At 47.4% G+C, this 21,446-nt stretch overlaps 1 protein-coding gene across 1 annotated transcript; it reads right to left on the bottom strand.

The window, feature by feature from the left end:
- Nucleotides 1-359: 359 nt before the first annotated feature.
- Nucleotides 360-21,392, bottom strand: CALR3 (calreticulin 3). Its single transcript, XM_007995655.3, has 9 exons — nt 21,217-21,392; nt 20,929-21,030; nt 14,014-14,217; nt 7,920-8,014; nt 6,695-6,880; nt 5,454-5,561; nt 5,215-5,346; nt 3,694-3,786; nt 360-2,222 (listed from the first exon to the last, which is right to left on the bottom strand). The coding sequence occupies exons 1-9, from the start codon at nt 21,305-21,307 to the stop codon at nt 2,079-2,081; spliced, it is 1,155 nt and encodes a 384-aa protein (XP_007993846.1). The 5' UTR covers nt 21,308-21,392; the 3' UTR covers nt 360-2,078.
- Nucleotides 21,393-21,446: the final 54 nt, after the last annotated feature.

Here is a 21,446-nt window from a genome sequence, read left to right as displayed (position 1 = left end):
TGTCACCCAGGCTGCAGTGCAGTGGCGCAATCTCAGCTCACTGCAATCTCCACCTCCCAAGCTCAGGTGATCCTCCCATCTCGGCCTCCTGAATAGCTGGGACCACAGGTGTGCACCACCAAACCCAGCTCATTTTTAGTATTTTTTGTAGAGGCAGAATTTTGCCACACTGCCCAGGCTGGTCTTGAACGCCTGGATTCAAGCAATTTACACACCTCTGTCTCCCAAAGTGTTGGGAGTACAGGTGTGAGCTACTGCACCCGGCCCACACTGGTCAACTCTCAATATTCTGCATATAAATTCCAATTTATCTGGCTTATTCATAACATCACTAGATTCCAAATTTCTGGTGTCATAAATTTGATTACTTTTTTTTTTTTTTTTTTTTTTTGAGACGGAGTCTCGCTCTATCGCCCAGGCTTGAGTGCAGTGGCCAGATCTCAGCTCACTGCAAGCTCCGCCTCCCGGGTTCACGCCATTCTCCTCCCTCAGCCTCCCAAGTAGCTGGGACTACAGGCGCCCGCCACCTCGCCTGGCTAGTTTTTTGTACTTTTTAGTAGAGACAGGGTTTCACCGTATTAACCGGGATGGTCTCGATCTCCTGACCTCGTGATCCGCCCGTCTCGGCCTCCCAAAGTGCTGGGATTACAGGCTTCAGCCACCGCGCCCGGCCAATTTGATTACTTTCATCACGAGTTTCAGCATGATTCTGGGTCTCTTCCAGAAGAAGACTCGACCAGGAGCAGTGGCTCACACCTGTAAGCCCAGAGCTTTGCGACACCAAGGTGGGAGGATGGCTTGAGTCCAGGAGTTCAGGACCAGCCTGGGCAACATGTGAGACTCCCATTCCTATAAAAATTAAATTAAAAAACAAAAAATATGGCTGGCTGCAGTGGCTCATGCCTATAATCCCAGCACTTTGGGAGGCCAAGGCAGGCAGATCACGAGGTCAGAAGATTGAGACCATCCTGGCTAACACCGTGAAACCCCGTCTCTACTAAAAATACAAAAAATTAGCCGGGTGTGGTGGCGCGCGCAACCAGGCTGGTTCACCATGTTGGCCAGGCTGGTTCACCATGTTGGCCAGGCTGGTCTTGAACTCTGAGCTCAAGTGATCCACCCATCTCAGTCTCCCAAAGTGATGCGATTATAGGTGTGAGGCACACTTCCTGGTCAACTTTTATTTTCTAAAAAGACTAGGGGAGTTAAGAAAAGGGAATCGCCGGCCGGGCGTGGTGGCTCAAGCCTGTAATCCCAGCACTTTGGGAGGCCGAGACGGGCGGATCACGAGGTCAGAAGATCGAGACCATCCTGGCTAACACAGTGAAACCCCGTCTCTACTAAAAAAATACAAAAAACTAGCTGGGCGAGGTGGCGGGCGCCTGTAGTCCCAGCTATTTGGGAGCCTGAGGCAGGAGAATGGCGTAAACCCGGGAGGCGGAGTTTGCAGTGAGCTGAGATCCGGCCACTGCACTCCAGCGCGGGTGACAGACCAAGACTCCATCTCAAAAAAAAAAAAAAAAGGGAATCGCCGGGCGTGGTGGCTCACGCCTGTAATCCCAGTACTTTGGGAGGCCGAGGCAGGTGGATCACCTGAGGTCGGGAGTTCAGGACCAGCCTGACCAACATGGAGAAACCCCGTCTCTACTAAAAATACAAAATTAGCCGGGGTGGTGGCGCATGCCTGTAATCCCAGCTACTCAGGAGGCTGAGGCAGGAGAATCGCTTGAACCCGGGAGGTGGAGGTTGCGGTGAGCTGAGATCGCGCCATTGCACTCCAGCCTGGGCAAAAAGAGTGAAACTCTGTCTCAAAAAAAAAAAAAGAAAAGAAAAAAAGAAAAAGGAATCATGGTTTTGGCCAGACCCTTGCTGGCCTCTGGCTTTTAGCGCGTAAAATTGTCAAGAGGAAACTTCTCAGCGCAACTGCATCACCGGGGAGATGCAACCAACCCCACTGAGAAGCGTGAAACACTTTTCAAAGAAAATTGGACAAAATGCCATGTAGACATTTGAGTTTGAAACATAGATTAAAGTAGCAATGAGGTTTTACCAGTCATCCTTATATCCAATGGGGATGACTAAAGTTCATTCCTTCTGTGAAATCGATTGAAGTAATGTTCGCGCCCGTTCATTTTTCCCGACAGCAGCTCTTCCTCCTCTTCCTCACGGGCCTTCTTCATTTCCTCCTTGGCCTGTATGGCATCCATCTCCCTTTCTGGACCCTGGAGAAAGAAACAAAAAACATAAGCCCCCCCAGGCATGGTGGCTCAGGCCTGTAATCCCAGCACTTTGGGAGGCCGAGGCGGATGGATCACGAGGTCAGGAGTTCGAGACCAGCCTGGCCAAGATGGTGAAACCCTGTCTCTATTAAAAATACAAAAATTAGCTGGGCATGGTGGTGTGTAGCTGTGGTCTCAGCTGCTTGGGAGGCTGAGGTGAGAGGATCACTTGAACCCAGGAGGCAGAGGGTGCAGTGAACCAAGATCGCACCACTGCACTCCAACCTGGGTGACAGAGCAAGACTCAGTCTCAGAAAAAAAAAAAAAAAAGCCCCAGAGATTATGCTTCCATGTGGCCAAATGCATGTCAGTACTCAGGCGGTCCCTGCCTTCTAGAAGCCCCCTCACCACCTGGGATAGGCTGAATAAGAAGAGCCTCTAAAGATTTCATGTCCTGGCCGGGTGTGGTGGCTCAAGCCTGTAATCCCAGGACTTTGGGAGACTGAGGCAGGCGGATCACGAGGTCAAGAGATGGAGACCATCCTGGCCAATATGGCGAAACCCTGTCTCTACTAAAAATACAAAAAGTAGTTGGGTGTGGTGGTGCGTGCCTATAGTCCCAGCTACTCATGAGGCTGAGGCAGGAGAATTGCTTGAACCAAGGAGGGAGAGGTTGCAGTAAGCCAAGATCACACCACTGTACTTCAGCCTGGAAACAGAGCGAGACTCTGTCTCAAAAAAAAAAAAAAAAGATTTCGGCCAGGCGCGGTGGCTCAAGCCTGTAATCCCAGCACTTTGGGAGGCCGAGACGGGCGGATCACGAGGTCAGGAGATCGAGACCATCCTGGCTAATACAGTGAAACCCCGTCTCTACTAAAAAATACAAAAAAATAGCCGGGTGAGGTGGCAGGCGCCTGTAGTCCCAGCTATAGGGAGGCTGAGGCAGGAGAATGGCACAAACCCGGGAGACGGAGCTTGCAGTGAGCTGTGATCCGGCCACTGCACTCCAGCCTGGGCGAAAGCGCGAGACTCCCTCTCAAAAAAAAAAAAAAAAAAAAAAAAAAAAAAAATTTCATGTCCTAATCTGTGGAACCTGCCAATATTAACCTCATATGGGGCCAGGCACGGTGGCTCACACCTGTAATCCCAGCATTTTGGGAGGCCAAGGCAGGTGGACCACCTGAGGTCAGGACTTCGAGACCGGCCTGAGCAATATGGTGAAACCCCCTCTCTACTAAAAATACACAAATTAGCCAGACGTGGTGGCATGCGCTTGTAGTCCCAGCTACTTGGGAGTCTGAGGCAGGAGAATCGCTTGAACCCGGGAGGTGGAGGTTGCAGTGAGCCGAGATCACGCCACTGTACTACGTACAGCCTGGGTGACAGAGCTGGACTTCATCTCAAAAAAAAAAAAGAAAAAAAGTTTATACAAATAAATTAGTGATGTAGGAAGAGTTAATCACATGCTTCATACCTTGGTTTCGCCCCAGGTGGCCTTGCCAAAATTATCTGCATACTCTTCATCATCTGTGATCAGAAAGTTATCGAAAATAGTTCCAGATCTCACCTGCAGATGAAAATAAGACCTTCATTATTATGCTTTTACTCTTTATTATTTGTTTACTTTTCATTTCTTTTTTCTTTTGGAAATATATGAAGCTCAGGTGACATTTTTTATTTTTTAGAGATGGGGTCTTGCTATGTTGCCTAGGCTGGATTTGAACTTCTGGGCTTGGCCAGGCGTAGTGGCTCACACCTGTAATCCCAGCACTTTGGGAGGCTGAGGCGGGTGAATCACTTGAGGTCAAGAGTTCAAGACCAGCCTGGCCAACATGGTGAACCCTGTCTCTACTAAAAATACAAAAATTACCAGGTGTGGCGGTGCATGCCTGTAGTCCCAGCTACTCGGGAGGCTGAGGTGGGAGGATCACTTGAACCTGGGAGGCAGGGGCAGCGGTGATCCGAGATCGTGCCACTGTACTCCCACCTGGGTGACAGAGTGAGACTCTGTCTCAAAGAAAAACAAAAAAAAGAACTTCCGGGCTCATGTGATCATCCCATCTCAGCCTCCCCGGTAGCTGTGACTACTACAGGCGTGAGCCATACTGTCCCTGGCTACTAGGCCTTCATTATTGATGTGACAAAAAGAAACAGATGTATTTTGCTCAGTACAGTGTACCGTAACAGCAATTAGAATAGTAGGTGGTGCTTAAATCCATTTCTAGAATATCCTTTCCCTCTAGGGCACTGGTTCCTCAAACTTGGCTACACATTAGGATCACCAAAACTTTTTTTTTTTTTTTGAGACTTAGTGTCGCTGTTCTTTTTTTTTTTTTAAACAAAGTCTCGCTCCGTTGCACAGGCTGGAGCGCTGTGGTGCGATCTCGGCTCGCTGCAACCTCCACTTCCTGGGTTCAAGTGATTCCTCCCAGGTTCAAGTGATTCTCATGCCTCAGTCTCCTGAGTAGCTGGGACTACAAGCACGGGCCACCACACCCGGCTAATTTTTGTATTTTTAGTAGAGATGGACTTTCACTATGTTGCCCAGGCTGGTCTCAAATACCTGAGCTCAGGCAGTCTGCCCGCCTCGGCCTCCCATAGTGCTGGGATTACAGGCGTGAGCCACCATGCCTGGCTGGGATCACCAAAGCATTTAAAAACAACAACAACAACAACAACAACAACTCTCAGCACTTTGGGAGGCTGAGGTGGAAGGATTACTTGAGCCTAGAAGTTCCAAACCAGCCTGGACAACACAGTGAGACCCCCCATCTCTTAAAAAAAAAATCTGGGTATGGTGGTTTGTGTCTGTAGTCCTAGCTACTTGGGAGGCTGAGGTGGGAGGATTGCTTGGGCCCAGTTTGAGGCTCCAGTGAGCTAGAATCGTGCCTAGGTGACAGAATAAGACCCTGTCTCAAAAAAACAAAACAACACACACACACACACACACACACACACACACACACAAACTAAAGTAAATTTAAAACCAAATGACCTGCCAAAGCTCCAGGCCGATGGCACCAATGTTGTCAAATTCCGAGAGGTCATACTGTGTCAAATAGTTGGTATTCTTCATTTTCTGGTGCAGCCAGATGTCTCTATCAATACCTTCTGGTTTCAGGCCATCCTGCGTCAGAAAAACCATATGAGGTGGTCTCAATGACATGGGCAGGGGAGGGGCATCCCTGGGGCATCCCTGGGGCATCCCTGGCATCATGCAAAGAGGCCACACACCTGGTATGGGGGCTTCTGGAGCATCGGCGCTGGCCAGTCCCCATCCAGTTCACCATTCCAGTCGCTCTGCTTGCTGGCACTGGCGTCCAGAAAATGCTTCTCCCAGTCCTTCAAAGACAGGTAAGGAAAAAGTAAAATCAATCAGATGTTCATATATTTGCTGTCGTTGCTTCTGTTTTTGTTTCTTGAGACTAGGTTTTGCTCTCGCCCAGACTGGAGTGAGAGAGCGCAATCATGGCTCACTGTAGCCTCAATCTCCTGGGCTCCAGTGATCCTCCTGCCTCAGCCTCCCAAGTAGCTCGGACTACAGATGCTCGCCATCATACCTGGCTACTATTTTTATGTTTTGTACAGTCAGAGTCTCCCTCTGTTGCCCAGGCTGGTCTCGAACTCCTGGGCTCAAGCGATCCTCCTGCCTTGACCTCCGAACTGCTGGTATTACAGGCATGAGCCACCGCACTCAACCAGATGCTCAGATTTGAGAAAGGAAATTATTAGATGCCAAGTGGCAGGCACAGGCTGGTGACCCCTGTCCCAGTGTCCCTTTCCCTTCTTCAATTCGGTCATCAGGAGGCCAAGTGCTTGGTGCTTCCAATGCCACTGAGGACTTCAGGGCAATACCACACTGCCTAGATTTTTCTCCCTAACCTGCCATATGACTTTAGCCCTTTCCTGCATGCTATGGAGAGGAGCAGTGGTGTAGAAAACTTCAAGTAGTGGCTAGAGTGAAAATGATGGTGCAAAAAGCGATGACAATGGCCAGATGTGGTGGCTCACGCCTGTCATCCCAGCACTTTGGGAGGCTGAAGTGGGCAGATGACTTGAGGTCAGGAGTTCGAGACCAGCCTGGCCAACATGGTGAAACCCCGTCTCTACTAAAAATACAAAAATTAGCCGGGGGTGGTGGCGGGTGCCTGTAATCCCAGCTACTCGGGAGGCTGAGGCAGGAGAATCACTTCAACCTGGGAGGCAGAGGTTGCCGTAAGCCGAGATTGTGCCACTGCACTCCAGCCTGGGCAACGAGAGCGAAGCTCCAGCTCAAATAAATAAATAAATAAATACTCTTACGATACCTTCAGATGTGTAGCGATGTGGCTGGTCTGCAGTGTGTGCTCTGGGGAGGCCATTTGGTGCTACAGTATTGCCATCGTGGCTACCAGCCATGCGGCAATGGTCCAGTAACTGGGTACTTACAAACTATATTTGTGCACTTTCTAGAGTTGTCCAGGAAAAATTCACACCTGGGCTTTGTTGTCTTTAGTCTGTTCCCAATCGTTCGATTCTGCCGAGGATGTTTCCTTCCTGAGTGATGTTAAGTTCCAGTCGTACTCTATGCTGCCGGATTCAATTGACTGACCATCAATTTTCACGTCGTAAGAAAGATCTGGTCTTAAAATTAGAGTGTAGAGGTGTGTGAAGCCATCAACCTGCACATTTTAGGGGGAAAAGCGTAAGAATTAAACCCTCAATTTCTTTTTTTTTTTTTTTTTTTGAGGTGGAGTTTCACTCTGTTGCCCAGGTTGGAGTGCAGTGGTGCAATCTCAGCTCATTACAACCTCCACCTCCCGAGTTCAAGCGATTCTACTGCCTCAGCCTCCTGAGAAGCTGGGATCACAGGCACCCACCACCATACCCCATTAATTTTTGTATTTTTAGTAGAGATGGGTTTTCACCATGTTAGCTAGGCTGGTCTCAAACTCCTGACCTCAGGTGATCCACCCACCTCGGCCTCCAAAGTGCTGGGATTACAGGCATGAGCCACCGCGCCCGACCAACCCTCGATGTTTTAATGCAAGTCTAAATATGCAGTTTATTTTTGTTTATTTATTCTTTTGAGACAGGGTCTTGCTCTGTCACCCAGGCTGGAGTGCAATGGTGCAATCATAGCTTACTACAGCCTTGACCTCCTGGGCTCAAGTGATCCTCCCACCTTAACCTCCCAAGTAGCTGGGACCACAGGTTCCTGGCACTTTACCTGGCTAATTTTTGTATTCTTTGTAGTGACAGGGTTTCGCCATGTTGCCCAGGCTGGTCTTGAACTCCTTGGCTCAAGCAATCCTCTTGCCTCAGTCTCCCAAAGTGCTGGGATTACAGGCGTGAGCCTCTGCGCCCAGCCATTTCTCCAGAATGTTTTCTCCATCCTGAATATTTCATTCATTAATGAGGATGGATGTGGCTGAGATGTGACTGTACTATCGTAACCCTCATAGGGCAAATGATGACATGTCATAGCTCACAGAAAAAATGAGAGTGCCCTTCTGATGGGGTAAAAACTTCAGGAAACCAGTTAAAGGAGACAAGTATCTCTGATGGGCCCCCTACACTGGAAACCGGAAACAGGAGGTATGTTTACGAAGACCCATCCCTGGCTCAGTTAAGTATTTTACTATCAAAACTAATTTCTCTGAACTTAATTATCATCAGGCAAGAGTTAACACTCATTTATTTGAATACAAGAGCAGTTACCTTACACCTGATCAGTTTCTTGTTTTCGTGATACTGATTCTTGAAATGTAAAATAACATGAACTTTCTTGATATCAAATCCACAAATATCGGGTCCTACAAAAAAAATAAAATTAGCTGCTCTCAATTTCTTTCCATAATCACCATAGAATAACCAACCCACAATCATTCCTTTTTTTTTTTTTGACACGGAGTCTCGCTGTCACCCAGGCTGGAGTGCAGTGACGTGATCTTGGCTCAACAGCAACCTCTGCCTCCCGGGTTAAAGTGATTCTCCTGCCTCAGCCTCCCGAGTAGCTGGGACTACAGGCGCACACCACCATGCCCAGCTAATTTTTGTATTTTTAGTAGAGATGGGGTTTTACCATGTTGGCCAGGCTGGTCTCAAACTCCTGACCTTGTGATCCACCCGCCTCGGCCTCCCAAAGTGCTAGGATTACGGACTTGAACCACCACGCATGGCCCATTCTTCTTAAATATAATCAGATACAATCTGATAATGAGATATTCACACTAAGTTACTTTTTTATTCATTTGAGACAGAGTCTCACTCTGTCACCCAGGCTGGAGTGTAATGGTGGGATCTCGGCTCACTGCAATCTCCTCCTCCTGGGTTTAAGTGATTCTTCTGCGTCAACCTCCTGAGTAGAGTAGCTGCGATTACAGTCATGCACCACCAGGCCCAGCCAATTTTTGTGTTTTTAGTAGAGATGGGGTTTTGCCATGCTGGCCAGGCTGGTCTCGAACTCCTGACCTCAGGTGATTTGCCCACCTTGGCCTCCCAAAGTGCTGAGATTACAGGTGTGAGCCACTGCATCTGGTCACATGTGTGAATATCTTATTATGGTTAAAGGACAATGTCCTGGCTTTCCACTCACTTTTTGAGTGTGTTCTGAACCTTATTTAAATATTCAAAGTGGCCTGCTAATCCCAGCACTTTGGGAGGCCAAGGTAGGGGGAAGACTTGAGGCCAGGAGTTTGAGACCAGCCTGGCCAACATGGTAAAACCCCATCTCTACTAAAAATACAAAAATTAGCCAGGAGTGGTGGCATGTGCCTGTAGTCCCAGGTACTTGGGAGGCTAAGGCGAAAGGATCACTTGAACCCGGGAGGTTGAGGTTGCAGTGAGCTGAGATCAGGCCACTGTACTCCAGCCTGGGTGACCAAGCGAGGCTCTGTCTCAATTAAAAAAAAAAAAAAAAAAAAAAAAGTAGGCTGGGTGTGGTGGCTCATGGCTGTAATCCCAGAACTTTGGGAGGCCGAGATGGGTGGATCACGAAGTCAGGAGTTCGAGACCAGCCTGACCAAGATGGTGAAACCCTATCTCTACTAAAATTACAAAAATTAGCCAGGTGTGGTGGCATGTGCCTGTAATCTCAGCTACTCAGGAGGCTGAGGCAAGAGAATGCCTTGAACTTGGGAGACGGAGGTTGCAGTGAGCGGAGATCACACCAGTGCACTCCAGCCTGGGTGACAGAGTGAGACTCCATCTCAAAAAATAAAAATAAAATGCTATGGAATGTGAAATATTTGTATGAAAGTCAACTTGTTCAAAATTGAAACATGCAATTTATTTTTCCTCAACATTGGTCAGAATTTTCATCTCCATTCGTAAGTACCTACACGCTTTGAATTTTTTTTTTTTTTTTTTTTTTGAGACAGTCTCACTGTCACCCAGGCTAGAGTGCAGTGGTGCGATCTCAGCTCACTGCAACCTCTGCCTCCCAGGTTCAAGTGACTCTTGCGCCTCAGCCTCCCAAGTAGCTGGGATCACAGGTGTGCGTCACCATACTTGAAACCGCCTTTGCAAAATTAAGACTGAGACAGTGAAAGAGATCTCACTTAACTGACTCATCTTGCTTCTAACCTCCAGGCTGTCCTTGTTCATTCCTGGGCGTAGGCTGAACTAACTCTGAGAGAAACTTAGTTTATAGTTTAAACAAAGACGGTAACAGTCCTTTCCCAAAGCAGACCTCCTTCTTGCCTGGGGGCTAGATTGCCTTTTTCTTTTTTTTTTTTTTTTTTTCTTTTCTTTTCTTTCTTTTTTTCTTTTTGAGATGGAGTCTCGCTCTGTCACCTAGGCTGGAGTGCAGTGGCATGATCTTGGCTTACTACAACATCCGCCTCCCAGGTTCAAGCGATTCTCCTGTCTCAGTCTCCTGAGTAGTTGGGATTACAGGCGCTGCCAGCACATCCGCCTAATTTTTGTATTTTTAGTAGAGATGAGGGTTTCCCCATGTTGTCCAGGCTAGTCTTGAACTCCTGGCCTCAAGTGATTCTCCGACCTCGGCCTCCCAGTATGAGCCACTGCACCGGCCACTTTGAGTATTTAATTAAGCTTCAGAAGCAAGTGGAAAGTCAAAACATTGTCCTTTAACAGCAATAATAAGATACTTATGCATGTGGCCGGGTGCAGTTGCTCACGCCTGTAATAGCAGTTTGGGAGGCCGAGGCAGGCGGATCACCTGAGGTCAGGAGTTTGAGATCAGCCTGACCAACACGGTGAAACCCTGCCTCTACTAAAAATACAAAAATTAGCCAGGCGTGGTGGCACGCAACTGTAATCCCAGCTACTGGGGAGGCTGAGGCAGGAGAATCACTTGAACCTGGGAAGTGGAGGTTGCAGTGAGCCAAGATTACATCTTTGCACTTCAGCCTGGGTGACAGAGCAATACTCCATCTCAAAAAAAAAAAAAAAAGGTATTTACGCATGTAATGGATGTTCATAAGGAAATGTAGACAGATGGGCTCTGTGTTGCCTGTCTGGGGTTTTATGCATAACTTATTCATAGGAATTCATGCAAATGTCAAGACTCTGACAATAACTGTGCTTCTCTTCTCTTCCTCCTTAACCCCTCACCCTCAGCAAGCTCCCCTCACACTAATGGCTGGCGCTGACTCATTATCACAAAGCGTTCCAATAGTAAGAGTGGGTTTGAGTAAAATGAAACTGTTGAATTCAAAACTGAAATACCAAGAAAAGTTTATTTTAATCTTTTTTTTGACCCCAAATTATGCTGCTTGGCAATTCAGATGTAGTAGACGTGTGCTATACAGGGGTTTTCCCTTCCTTATGTATTTATTTATTTTCGGACAGGGTCTTATTCTGTCATCCAGGCTGGAGTGCAGTTGTGTGATCATAGCCCACTGCATCCTCAAACTCCTCGGCTCAGGAGATTCTCCTACTTCAGCCTCCTGAGTAGCTAGAACCACAGGTGTGTGCAACCTCACTGGGTTAATTTTCGAAATTGTTGTAGAGATGGGGCCAGGCACGGTGGCTCACGCCTGTAATTCCAGCACTTTGGGAGTCCAAGGTGGGTGGATCACCTGAGGTCAGTAGGTCGAGACCAACCTGTCCAACATGGTGAAACCCTGTCTCTACAAAAATACAAAAAAATTAACTGGGCGTGGTGGCGGGGCACCTCTAACCCCAGCTACTTGGGAGGTTGAGGCAGGAGAATCGCTTGAACCTGGGAGGCAGAGGTTACAGTGAGTTGGGATCTTGCCATTGCACTCTAGCCTGGGCGACAAGAGCAAAAAAACTCTGTCTCAAAAAAAAAAAAAAAAAAAAAAATTCAGAGATGGGGTCTTGCTATATTGTCCAGGCTGATCTCAAACTCCTGGGCTCAAGGGATCCTCCCTCAGCAGATGTTTCGGATATCTGGGGTTTTTTTAAGTTCTATTTTTATTTTTATTTATTTTTAGTTTTTATTTATTTTTATTTATTTATTTTGAGATGAAGTTTTGCTCTTGTTACCCACGTTGGAGTGTAATGGCACGATCTCGACTAACCGTAACCTCTGCCTCCTGGGTTCAAGCAATTCTCCTGCCTCAGCTTCCCGAGTAGCTGGGATTATTACAAGCATGTGCCACCATGCCCAGCTAATTTTTTATTTTTAGTAGAAATGGGATTTCTCCATGTTGGTCAGGCTGGTCTCGAACTCCTGACCTCAGGTGATCCGCCTGCCTCGGGCTCCCAAAGTGCTGGGATTACAGGCGTGAGCCACTGCACCCAGCCCTAATTTTTATTTTTTGTAGAGACAGGGTCTCACTATGTTGGCCAAGCTGGTCTTGAACTCCTGGACTCAAGTAATCCTCCTGCCTGGCCTCCCAAAGTGCTGGAATTACAGGCATGAGCCACTGTGCCCAGCTAAGGATGAATATTTTGGAAGCACATTCATTCTTTTTTTGGAGACAGAGTCTCGTTCTGTCACCCAGGCTGGAGTGCAGTGGTGAGATCTCGGCTCACTGCAACCTCTGCCTCTCAGGTTCAAGCGATTTTCTTGCCTCAGCCTCCCGACTACAGGCATGCACCACCATGCCCGGCTAATTTTTTTTGTATTTCTAGTAGGGACAAGGTTTCACCATGTTGGCCAGGCTGGTCTTGAACTCCTGACCTCAAGTGATCCGCCTGCTTCAGCCTCCCAAAATGCTGAGATTACAGGTGTGAGCCACCACACCTGGCCTGAGGTACATTTGTTCTTAAAGTTTTAAGTTATGCTATACTTATGTCTGTTTCCTGTGGCCCAGTATGATCCCTTCCTAGTTCTAGCACAAATTTTAATCTCCTGGTGTCAGGAGACATTTAATATTTTCCAGAGGTTTGCAGGCTTTTTCTATAAAGGCCAGATGGTAAAATATTGTTGGCTTTGTAAGCCTAATGATCTCTGTCATGACAACTTAACTCTGCCACCGGTACTGGCAAGCAGCCACAGACAACATGTAAATGAACAGAGTGAGGCTGCATTCCAGTAAGACTTCATTTCTGGACACTGAAATCTAAATTTCATACCATTTTCATGTATCACAAAATATCATCCTTGTATTGATTTTTTTTGAACCAGTTAAAAATGTAAAAACCATTTTTAGTTCGTGGGTCATATAAACATAGGCAGTGGGCCAATTTAGCCCATGGCCAAGGTTTACTGAGTCCTAAAGGATTCAAAACACAGGTTGAGGCCAGGCATGGTGGCTCACGCCTGCAATCCCAGCACTTTGGAAAGCCAAAGCAGGTGGATCACCTGAGGTCAGGAGTTCGATATCAGCCAGGAGTTTGAGACCAACCTGACCAACATGGTGAAACCCTATCTCAGCCAGCCACAGTGGCTCACGCCTGTAATCCCAGCACTTTGGGAGGCTGAGGTGGGCAGATCACCTGAGGTCAGGAGTTTGAGACCCGCCTGACCAACATGGTGAAACTCTATCTCTATTAAAAATACAAAAATTAACTGGGCGTGCTGGTGCACACCTGTAATCCCAGCTACTTGGGAGGCTGAGGCAGGAGAATCCCTTGAACCTGGGAGGAGGAGGTTGCAATGAGCCGACATTATGCCATTCCATACCAGCCTGGGCAACAAGAGTGAAACTCTGTCTCAAAAAAAAAAAAAAAAAAAAAGGAATCCCATATCTACTAAAATGCAAAAAAAAAAAAAAAAAAAAAAAAATTAGCCAGGTATGGTGGCACATGCCTATAATCCCAGCTACTCAAGAGGTTGAGGCAGGAGAATCACTTGAACCCAGGAGGCGGAGACTGCAGGGAGGTGAGATCGGGCCACTGCCATTGCACTCCAGCCTGGGCCACAAGAGTGACAACTCTGGCTCAAACCAAAACAAAAACAAAAAAAAACTGCACAGGTTGAGCAACCCAAATCAAAAAATCACAAATCTGAAGTGTTCCAAAACCCAAACTTTTAGACTCAACATGACATTCAAAGGAAATGCTCATTGGAGCTTTGTGGATTTCAGATTTTTCAAATTAGCGATGCTCAACCGGTAAGGATAATGCAAATAATCCAAAATCCCCCCTAAAATTCCAAAATCCAAAACACTTCTGCTCCCAAACATTTCAGATAAGGTATCCTTACCCTGCATGAGGGCAAGATTTATGGTGAATAAATAACTTCTTCAGGAACACAACAGACTGGTACCATTGCCTTTTTATATTAATTAGCTTTAATAGTGCTATAAACCTTGGATCCGATATACTCAATACTACTACCTTAACTACATGAGCCAAGTCTTAGTCTAAAGATCCCGTGAAGTGGGAGGGTTTTCAAAGTCGCTAGAAGTGGTTGTGTTGTACCACCAAAACTCACCAAACATAATATAGTACTGCGATTTTCCATTCAGGTTCTTCTGGTCAACATCTGCAGGAAAGACCTTAATGTATCCCCCTCCACAGTCCATCTTCTGCTCATGTTTTACTGTGTACTGAATGACCAGAGTTTTCCCTTTATTGCTGAATGGTTTGAAGCGTGCAGAGATGGCATAGAATCGGCCATTCTGAGTGGTCTGCAGACCTTTGAACAAAAAATACTCATGAAGGTTTGGGAATCATGCTGTGTTCAGTAATGTACTGAACATTAAATGGATGTTAAATGGATGTCCTTCCCTTACTCCCAACCACAAATGTCCCAACCGTTTACAGTGATCCACAGTGCCAACAGAGCATTATACAATAATGCATAATGAGTATACCACTAGCAGGCACTCTGTTTCCATACAACTTTTTTTTTTTTTTTTTAGATGGAGTCTTGCTGTGTCATCCAGGCTGGAGTGCAATGGCACGATCTCGGCTCACTGCAACCTCTGCTTCCCGGGTTGAAGCGATTCTCCTGCCTCAGCCTCCCGAGGTTGGTATTACAGGCATCTGCCACCACATCTGGCTAATTTTTGCATTTCTAGTAGAGACGGGGTTTCACCATGTTGGTCAGGCTGGTCTCGAACTCCTGACCTCAGGTGATTGCCTGCCTCGGCCTCCCAAAGTGCTGGGATTACAGGTGTGAGCCACCGTGCCCGGCCCATACAACTTTTATTTCACACACCTGGAAGTTTTTGTTCCTAATATACTACTGTTATTTATTTATTTATTTATTTATTTATTTATTTATTGAGACAGAGTCTCGCTCTGTCACCCAGGCTGGAGTGCAGTGGCACAATCTCAGCTCACTATAAGCTCTGCCTCCTGGGTTCAAGTCATTCTCCTGGTTCAGCCTCCCGAGTAGCTGGGATTACAGGTGCCCGCCACCATGCCCGGCTAATTTCTTGTATTTTTAGTAGAGATGGGGTTTCACCATGTTAGGATGGTCTCGATCTCCTGACCTCGTGATCCGCCCACCTTGGCCTCCCAAAGTACTGGGATTACAGGTGTGAGCCACCACGCCTGGCTATTTATTTTTTAGACGGAGTCTCATTCTGTTGCCCAGGCTGGAGTGCAGTGGCGCCATCTCGGCTTACTGCAACCTTTGCTTCCTGGGTTTAAGAGATTCTCCTGCCTCAGCCTCCCAAGTAGCTGCTGGGATTACAGGCGCCTGCCACCATGCCCAGCTAATTTTTGTATTGTGAGTAGAGAGAGGGTTTCACCATGCTGGCCAGGCTGGTCTCGAACTCCTAACCTCAGGTGATCTACCTGCCTCGGCCTCCCAAAGTGCTGGGATTACAGGCATGCGCCACTGCACCTGGCCATACTGTTATGCTTTAAGTTACAAAAGTACTTCAACTCTAAATGTCAAATCTAATTATGAATCTAATTAGGAATAACATGGGTTAATTTAGCTTCTGTTCATCTTCCTAGGGTTGGGATGATTCAATGAAACCTGTGTAGCAAATGAATAAAAAAATAGACTGTTAAATGTTTCCTAAATTCTCATTCTGAAACAGCTACTGGGCCGGGCACGGTGGCTCAAGCCTGTAATCCCAGCACTTTGGGAGGCCGAGGTGGGTGGATCACGAGGTCAGGAGATCGAGACCATCCTGGCTAACACGGTGAAACCCCATCTCTACTAAAAATACAAAAAAATTAGCCGGGCGTGGTGGCAGGCGCCTGTAGTCCCAGCTACTTGGGAGGCTGAGGCAGGAGAATGGCGTGAACCCAGGAGGCGGAGCTTGCAGTGAGCCGAGATAGTGCCACTGCACTCCAGCCTTGGCGACAGAGCAAGACTCCGCCTCAAAAAAAAAAAAAAAAAGAAACAGCTACTGGACTGACAGAACAGGTGGTGATGAGAATGAGTTCCACGGCACGCTGATTTGTAACGTAACGCTTCATAGCACTGGGTGGGCTGCCCTGTACGTGTCAACTGTGTCACTCTTTCATGAAGACAACATCCTGTCACTCATATTTATGTGTTCACTTCAAAACCAACCCTTCCTTTCCTAGTAGCCCCTAGGCACAGTCTCAAATCTCGTTCTTTTATGAGAGTATGTCAGACAAACCTGAAGGTGGAGGCATTCTTTTTTTTTTATTTTATTTTATTCTTTTTTTGAGATGGGGTTTTGCTCTTGTCGCCCAGGCTGGAGTCCAGTGGCGCGACCTTGCTCACTCCGACTCCTGGGCTCAAGCGATTCTCCTGCCTTAACCTCCTGAGTAGCTGGGACTACAGGCATGCGACACCACACCTGGCTAATTTTTGTATTTTTAGTAGAGACAGGGTTTCACCATGTTGCCCAGGCTGGTCTGGAACTCTTGGCCTCAAATGATCCACTCACCTTGACCTCCCAGAGTGCTAAGATTATGGGTGTGAGTCACCGCGCCCAGCTTAAACTTTCACATATGTGAAAGCAAATACAATTTATTTTATTTTATTTTTTATTTTTTGAGACGGAGTCTCACTCTGTCCCCCTGGCTGGAGTGCAGTGGCCGGATCTCAGCTCACTGCAAGCTCCGCCTCCCGGGTTCAGGCCATTCTCCTGCCTCAGCCTCCCGAGTAGCTGGGACTACAGGCACCCACCACCTCGCCCGGCTAGTTTTTTTGTATTTTTTAGTAGAGACGGGGTTTCACTGTGTTAGCCAGGATGGTCTCGATCTCCTGACCTCGTGATCCGCCCGTCTCGGCCTCCCAAAGTGCTGGGATTACAGGCTTAAGCCACCGCGCCCGGCCCGCAAATACAATTTAAAAGCCTTGAGAGGCCAGGTATGGTGGCTCACATCTGTAATCTCAGCACTTTGGGAGGCTGAGCCAGGTATATCACTTGAGGTCAGAAGTTTGAGACCAGCCTGGCCAATGTGGGGAAACCCCATTTCTACTAAAAATACAAAATTAGCCAGGCGCAGTGGCACGTGCCTGTGGTCCCAGCTACTCGGGAAGCTGAGGCAGCCGAATCATTTAAACCTGGGAGGTGGAGGAGCCCAGATCGCCCCATTGCACCCCAGCCTGGGCGGCAGGGCGAGACTCCGTTTAAAAAAATAAATAAAATAGGTTGGACACGGTGGTACATGCCCCTAATCCCAACACTTTAGGAGGCCGAGACAGGTGGATCACCTGAGGTCAGGAGTTGGAGACCAGCCTGACCAAAATGGAGAAACCCTGTCTCCACTAAAAATACAAACTTAGGCCAGGCACGGTGGCTCATGCCTGTAATCCCGGCACTTTGGGAAGCCGAGGCAGGCAGATCACGAGGTCAGGTGATCAAGACCATCCTGGCTAACGTGGTGAAACTCCACCTCTACTAAAAAAAAGAATACAAAAAATTAGCCGGGTGTGGTGGTGGGCACCTGTAGTCCCAGCTACTCGAGAGGCTGAGTCAGGAGAATGGCATGAATCTGGGAGGCGGAGCCGAGCTGAAATTGGGCCACTGCACTCCAGCGTGGGTGACAGAGCGAGACTCGGTCTCAAAAAAAAAAAAAAAAAAAAAAAAAATAGCCAGGTGTGGTGGCACATGCCTGTAATCCTAGCTACTTGGGAGGCTGAGGCAGAAGAATCACGTGAACCTGGGAGGCAGATATGGTGAGCAGAGATCACGCCATTGCACTCTAGCCTGGGCAACAAAAGTGAAACTCCCTCTCAAAAAATAAAAAATAAATAAAATAAATAAAAGCCTTGAGCAATATGTGTCATCTGAGTCATGTTGCATGCAGGTGTAACCTCTGTTTCTTAAGTCATAGATAAACTTTCTTCCTCATTGTTCTTGTTCTGCAAATGACTAGGACAGACCAGAGACCAGGCCTCCTCCATTTGTGACCACTGACCTTGGTTACAGTTTGACTGCCTCCAGTACTGAACTGTACCTAACTCAGACCAGATGGCACAAAAGATGCTGTGACTGCTACATCTTCAGGGTGAAATGTTAAATATACCTTCTTAAAAGAAAAAGACCACCTTGACTAATGGGATCACGGTCATTACGTATTAAGCCTTGCCTAGAAAGATGCTGAAATTCTGTTAAGTTTTCCTAAACTTTGTCTATACAAATGATCCCAAACTTCTACACTTCACAACACTGACTTCTATTCTTTGGAATCTGTGTTTTCCGCACAGTTGTCCTCAAACTTTGAGCTTGAATTAGCTCTCTTTAAGCTAGATTTTTTTTTTTTTTTTTTTGAGACAGAGTCTTGCTCTGTTGCCCAGGCTATAGTGGCTTCTATACTTTGGCATCTGTGTTTTCCACACAGTTGTCCTCAAACTTCGAGAGCTTGGATTAGCTCTCTTTAAGCTAGATATATATATATATTTTTTGAGACAGAGTCTTGCTCTGTTGCCCAGGCTATAGTGGCAAGATCTCGACTCACTGTAACCTCTGCCTCTCAGATTCATGTGATTCTCCTGCCTTAATCTCCCAAGTAGCTGGGACTACAGGCCTATGCCACCATGCTCAGCTAATATTTGTGTGTATATATATATATATATATATATATATATTTTTTTTTTTTTTTTTTTTTTTTTTTTCTTGAGACAGAGTCTTGCTCTGTTATCCAGGCTGGAGGGCAGTGGCATGATCTCAGTTCACTGCAACCTCTGCCTCCTGGGTTCAAGTGATTCTCCTGCCTCAGCCTCTGAAGTAGGTGAGATTATAATTGTGTGCCACTATGCCCAGCTAATTTTTGTATTTTTAATAGAGATGGAGTTTCGCCATGTTGGCCAGGCTAGTCTCAACCTCAAGTGATCCGCTTGCCTTATCTTGACCTGCCTGTACAAAAGGAAAAACTCACTGTGTTGTACCCTGAAGAATGTGCAGGTGACAAGATGTAATGTTTACCTCTCTATTTTTTTTTCTTTTTTTGAAATGGAGTCTCATTCTGTCACCCAGGCTGGAGTGCAGTGGTGCGATCTCAGTTCACTGCAACCTCTGTCTCCTGGGTACAAACGATTCTCCTGCCTCAGCCTCCCAAGTAGCTGGGATTACAGGTGTGCGCCACCACCCTTGGCTAATTTTTTTGTATTTTTGTAGAGACACGGTTTCACTATGTTGGCCAGGCTGGTCTCAAGCTCCTGACCTCAAGTAATCCACCTGCCTTGGCCTCCCAACGTGCTGGGATTACAGGCCTGAGCCACCGTGCCTGACCATATTTTTCTTTTTTTTTTTTTTTAGATGGAGTCTCACTCTGTCACTGAGGCTGGAGTGCAGTGGCATGATCTCTACTCACTGCAACCTCTGCCTCCCGGGTTCAAGCGATTCTTCTGCCTCAGCCTCCCGAGTAGCTGGGACTACAGGCATGCGCCACCACACCCAGCTAATTTTTGTATTTTTAGTAGAGACGGGGTGTCACCATATTGGCAAGACTGGTTTTGAACTCCTGACCTCATGATCCTCCCGCCTTACGCCTCCCAAAGTGCTGGGATTACAGGTGTGAGCCACCGCGCCCGGCCTTTTTTTTTTTAATGTGAAAATTAAAATGAGAAAAAGCACCCACTAACCTTTTCCTTCTGAGGGGCGTGGCCCTTGATCCTCAAATGCACTTGACTAGTGTTTATTAAGAGGGGCAACTTCGGTAATGCCTACTAATAACACATTCATATAAATATAATCCAAAGAAGGTTAAATACCATTACATATTTGACAGTGCTTCAAATATGATTTTATTATACCAAATAAGCTGAATATGTCTCCTTGGACTTCAGAGGACCTCATACCAATAAAAGTAATAATAGGCCAAGCACCATGGCTCACGCCTATAATCCCAGCACTTTAGGAGGCCGAGGCAGGTAGATTACTTGAGGCCAGGAGTTTGAGACCAGCCTGAGCAACGTGGTGAAACTCTGTCTCTAAAAAAATTAGCACGGCATAGCGGCACGAGCTTGTAATCGCCACTCCTGGGAAGCCTGAAGCAAGAGAATCGCTTGAACCCGGGAGGCGGCGGTTTGAGTGAGCCAAGATCGTGCCATTGGCCGGGCGCGGTGGCTCAAGCCTGTAATCCCAGCACTTTGGGAGGCCGAGACAGGCGGATCACGAGGTCAGGAGATCGAGACCATCCTGGCTAACACAGTGAAACCCCGTCTCTACTAAAAAATACAAAAAACTAGCCGGGCGAGGTGGCGGGCGCCTGTAGTCCCAGCTACTCGGGAGGCTGAGGCAGGAGAACGGCGTAAACCCGGGAGGCGGAGCTTGCAGTGAGCTGAGATCCGGCCACTGCACTCCAGCCTGGGTGACAGAGCGAGACTCCGTCTGGAAAAAAAAAAAAAAAAAAGAAAAAAAAGATCGTGCCACTGCACTCTAGCCTGGGTGACAGAGCTAGACTCCTACTCAAAAAAAAAAAAAAAAAAAAAAAAAAAAAAAAAAAAAAAAAAATTAATCTTCTGCAATAAAGAAAGGAGAGAGGAGGCTGGGTGCAGTGGCTCATGCCTGTAATCTCAGCACTTTGGGTGGCCGAGGCGGGTGGATCACGAGGTCAAGGAGTTCGAGATCAGCCTGGCCAACGTGGACCCTGTCTCTACTAAAAGTACAAAAATCAGCTGGTCATAGTGGCACGCGCCTGTAGTCCCAGCTACTCAGGAGGCTGAGGCAGGAGAATTGCTTGAACCCGGGAAGTGGAAGTTGCAGTGAGCTGAGATCGTGCCAGTGCACTGCAGCCTGGGCAACAGAGCAAGGCTCCATCTCAAGGAAAAAAAAAAAAAAAAAAAAGGAAAGGAAAGAAAGAAAAGAGAGAGGAAACAAAAAAACAAAGGTAAGGAGCCCCTCGCCTTAAGGTCTTCATCTGTAAATCGGGAATAAAAGCGTTTGGCTGTGCCACAACTACCTTGAGAGGTTGCTATGGAGATATAACATTAGGCTCAATTTGGTCCTGATTCTACACTAACCTTTATCTTTCTCTTTATGACCATAAAACTTCCCCGACGAAAGTCTAAAATGCCCAAATCGTGAGTCATTGGTGGACTGCACCCATCGGTTTCTCCAATGCTCTGTGGGGAGGGGGAAATAACACCGATTAGAGGTGACCATGGTTAATTTGGCCTAAGGGAAGGGTGAGGGGGACCCTCGAGGATTCCAGAGTTCGCTGCCGTCGACCCCGCGACGACTCTGCCCAGCCTTGGGGGGCGCAGATGGGGGAGCTTACACCTCTGCCACTACGGGCGTGGCCCCTTCACCTCCGTCTAGAAATTCCTCTTGGAAATAGACGGTAGCCAGCGCCACTCGCAGCATGCAGATGCCCCAGAGGGGCACCCGAACTCCGGCCATGGGGGCTTGCACTGCGGTTTCGGTCGCCGCAGCCCCTTAGCTCCCGGCGCTCTCTGCGGCTCTTCAGGCGCATCCCGAAACTACAACTCCCGTCACAACTCGCGATTATGACCTGAGGGTCCCATTGGTAGCTGCGGCG

This window comes from Chlorocebus sabaeus, chromosome 6, assembly GCF_047675955.1.
Source record: "Chlorocebus sabaeus isolate Y175 chromosome 6, mChlSab1.0.hap1, whole genome shotgun sequence".
Taxonomy (NCBI): domain Eukaryota; kingdom Metazoa; phylum Chordata; class Mammalia; order Primates; family Cercopithecidae; genus Chlorocebus; species Chlorocebus sabaeus.
This window is presented reverse-complemented; position numbering and strand designations above follow the sequence as displayed.

Coding starts and splice junctions, on each gene's coding strand:
- CALR3 (XM_007995655.3), bottom strand. CDS start 21,307: ATGGCCGGAGTTCGGGTGCCCCTCTGGGGCATCTGCATGCTGCGAGTG. Junction 14,218..20,928: donor TCATAAAGAGAAAGATAAAG/GTTAGTGTAGAA, acceptor TTTTGTTCAAAG/GTCTGCAGACCACTCAGAAT. Junction 2,223..3,693: donor CCACCTGGGGCGAAACCAAG/GTATGAAGCATG, acceptor TTCTTTCTCCAG/GGTCCAGAAAGGGAGATGGA.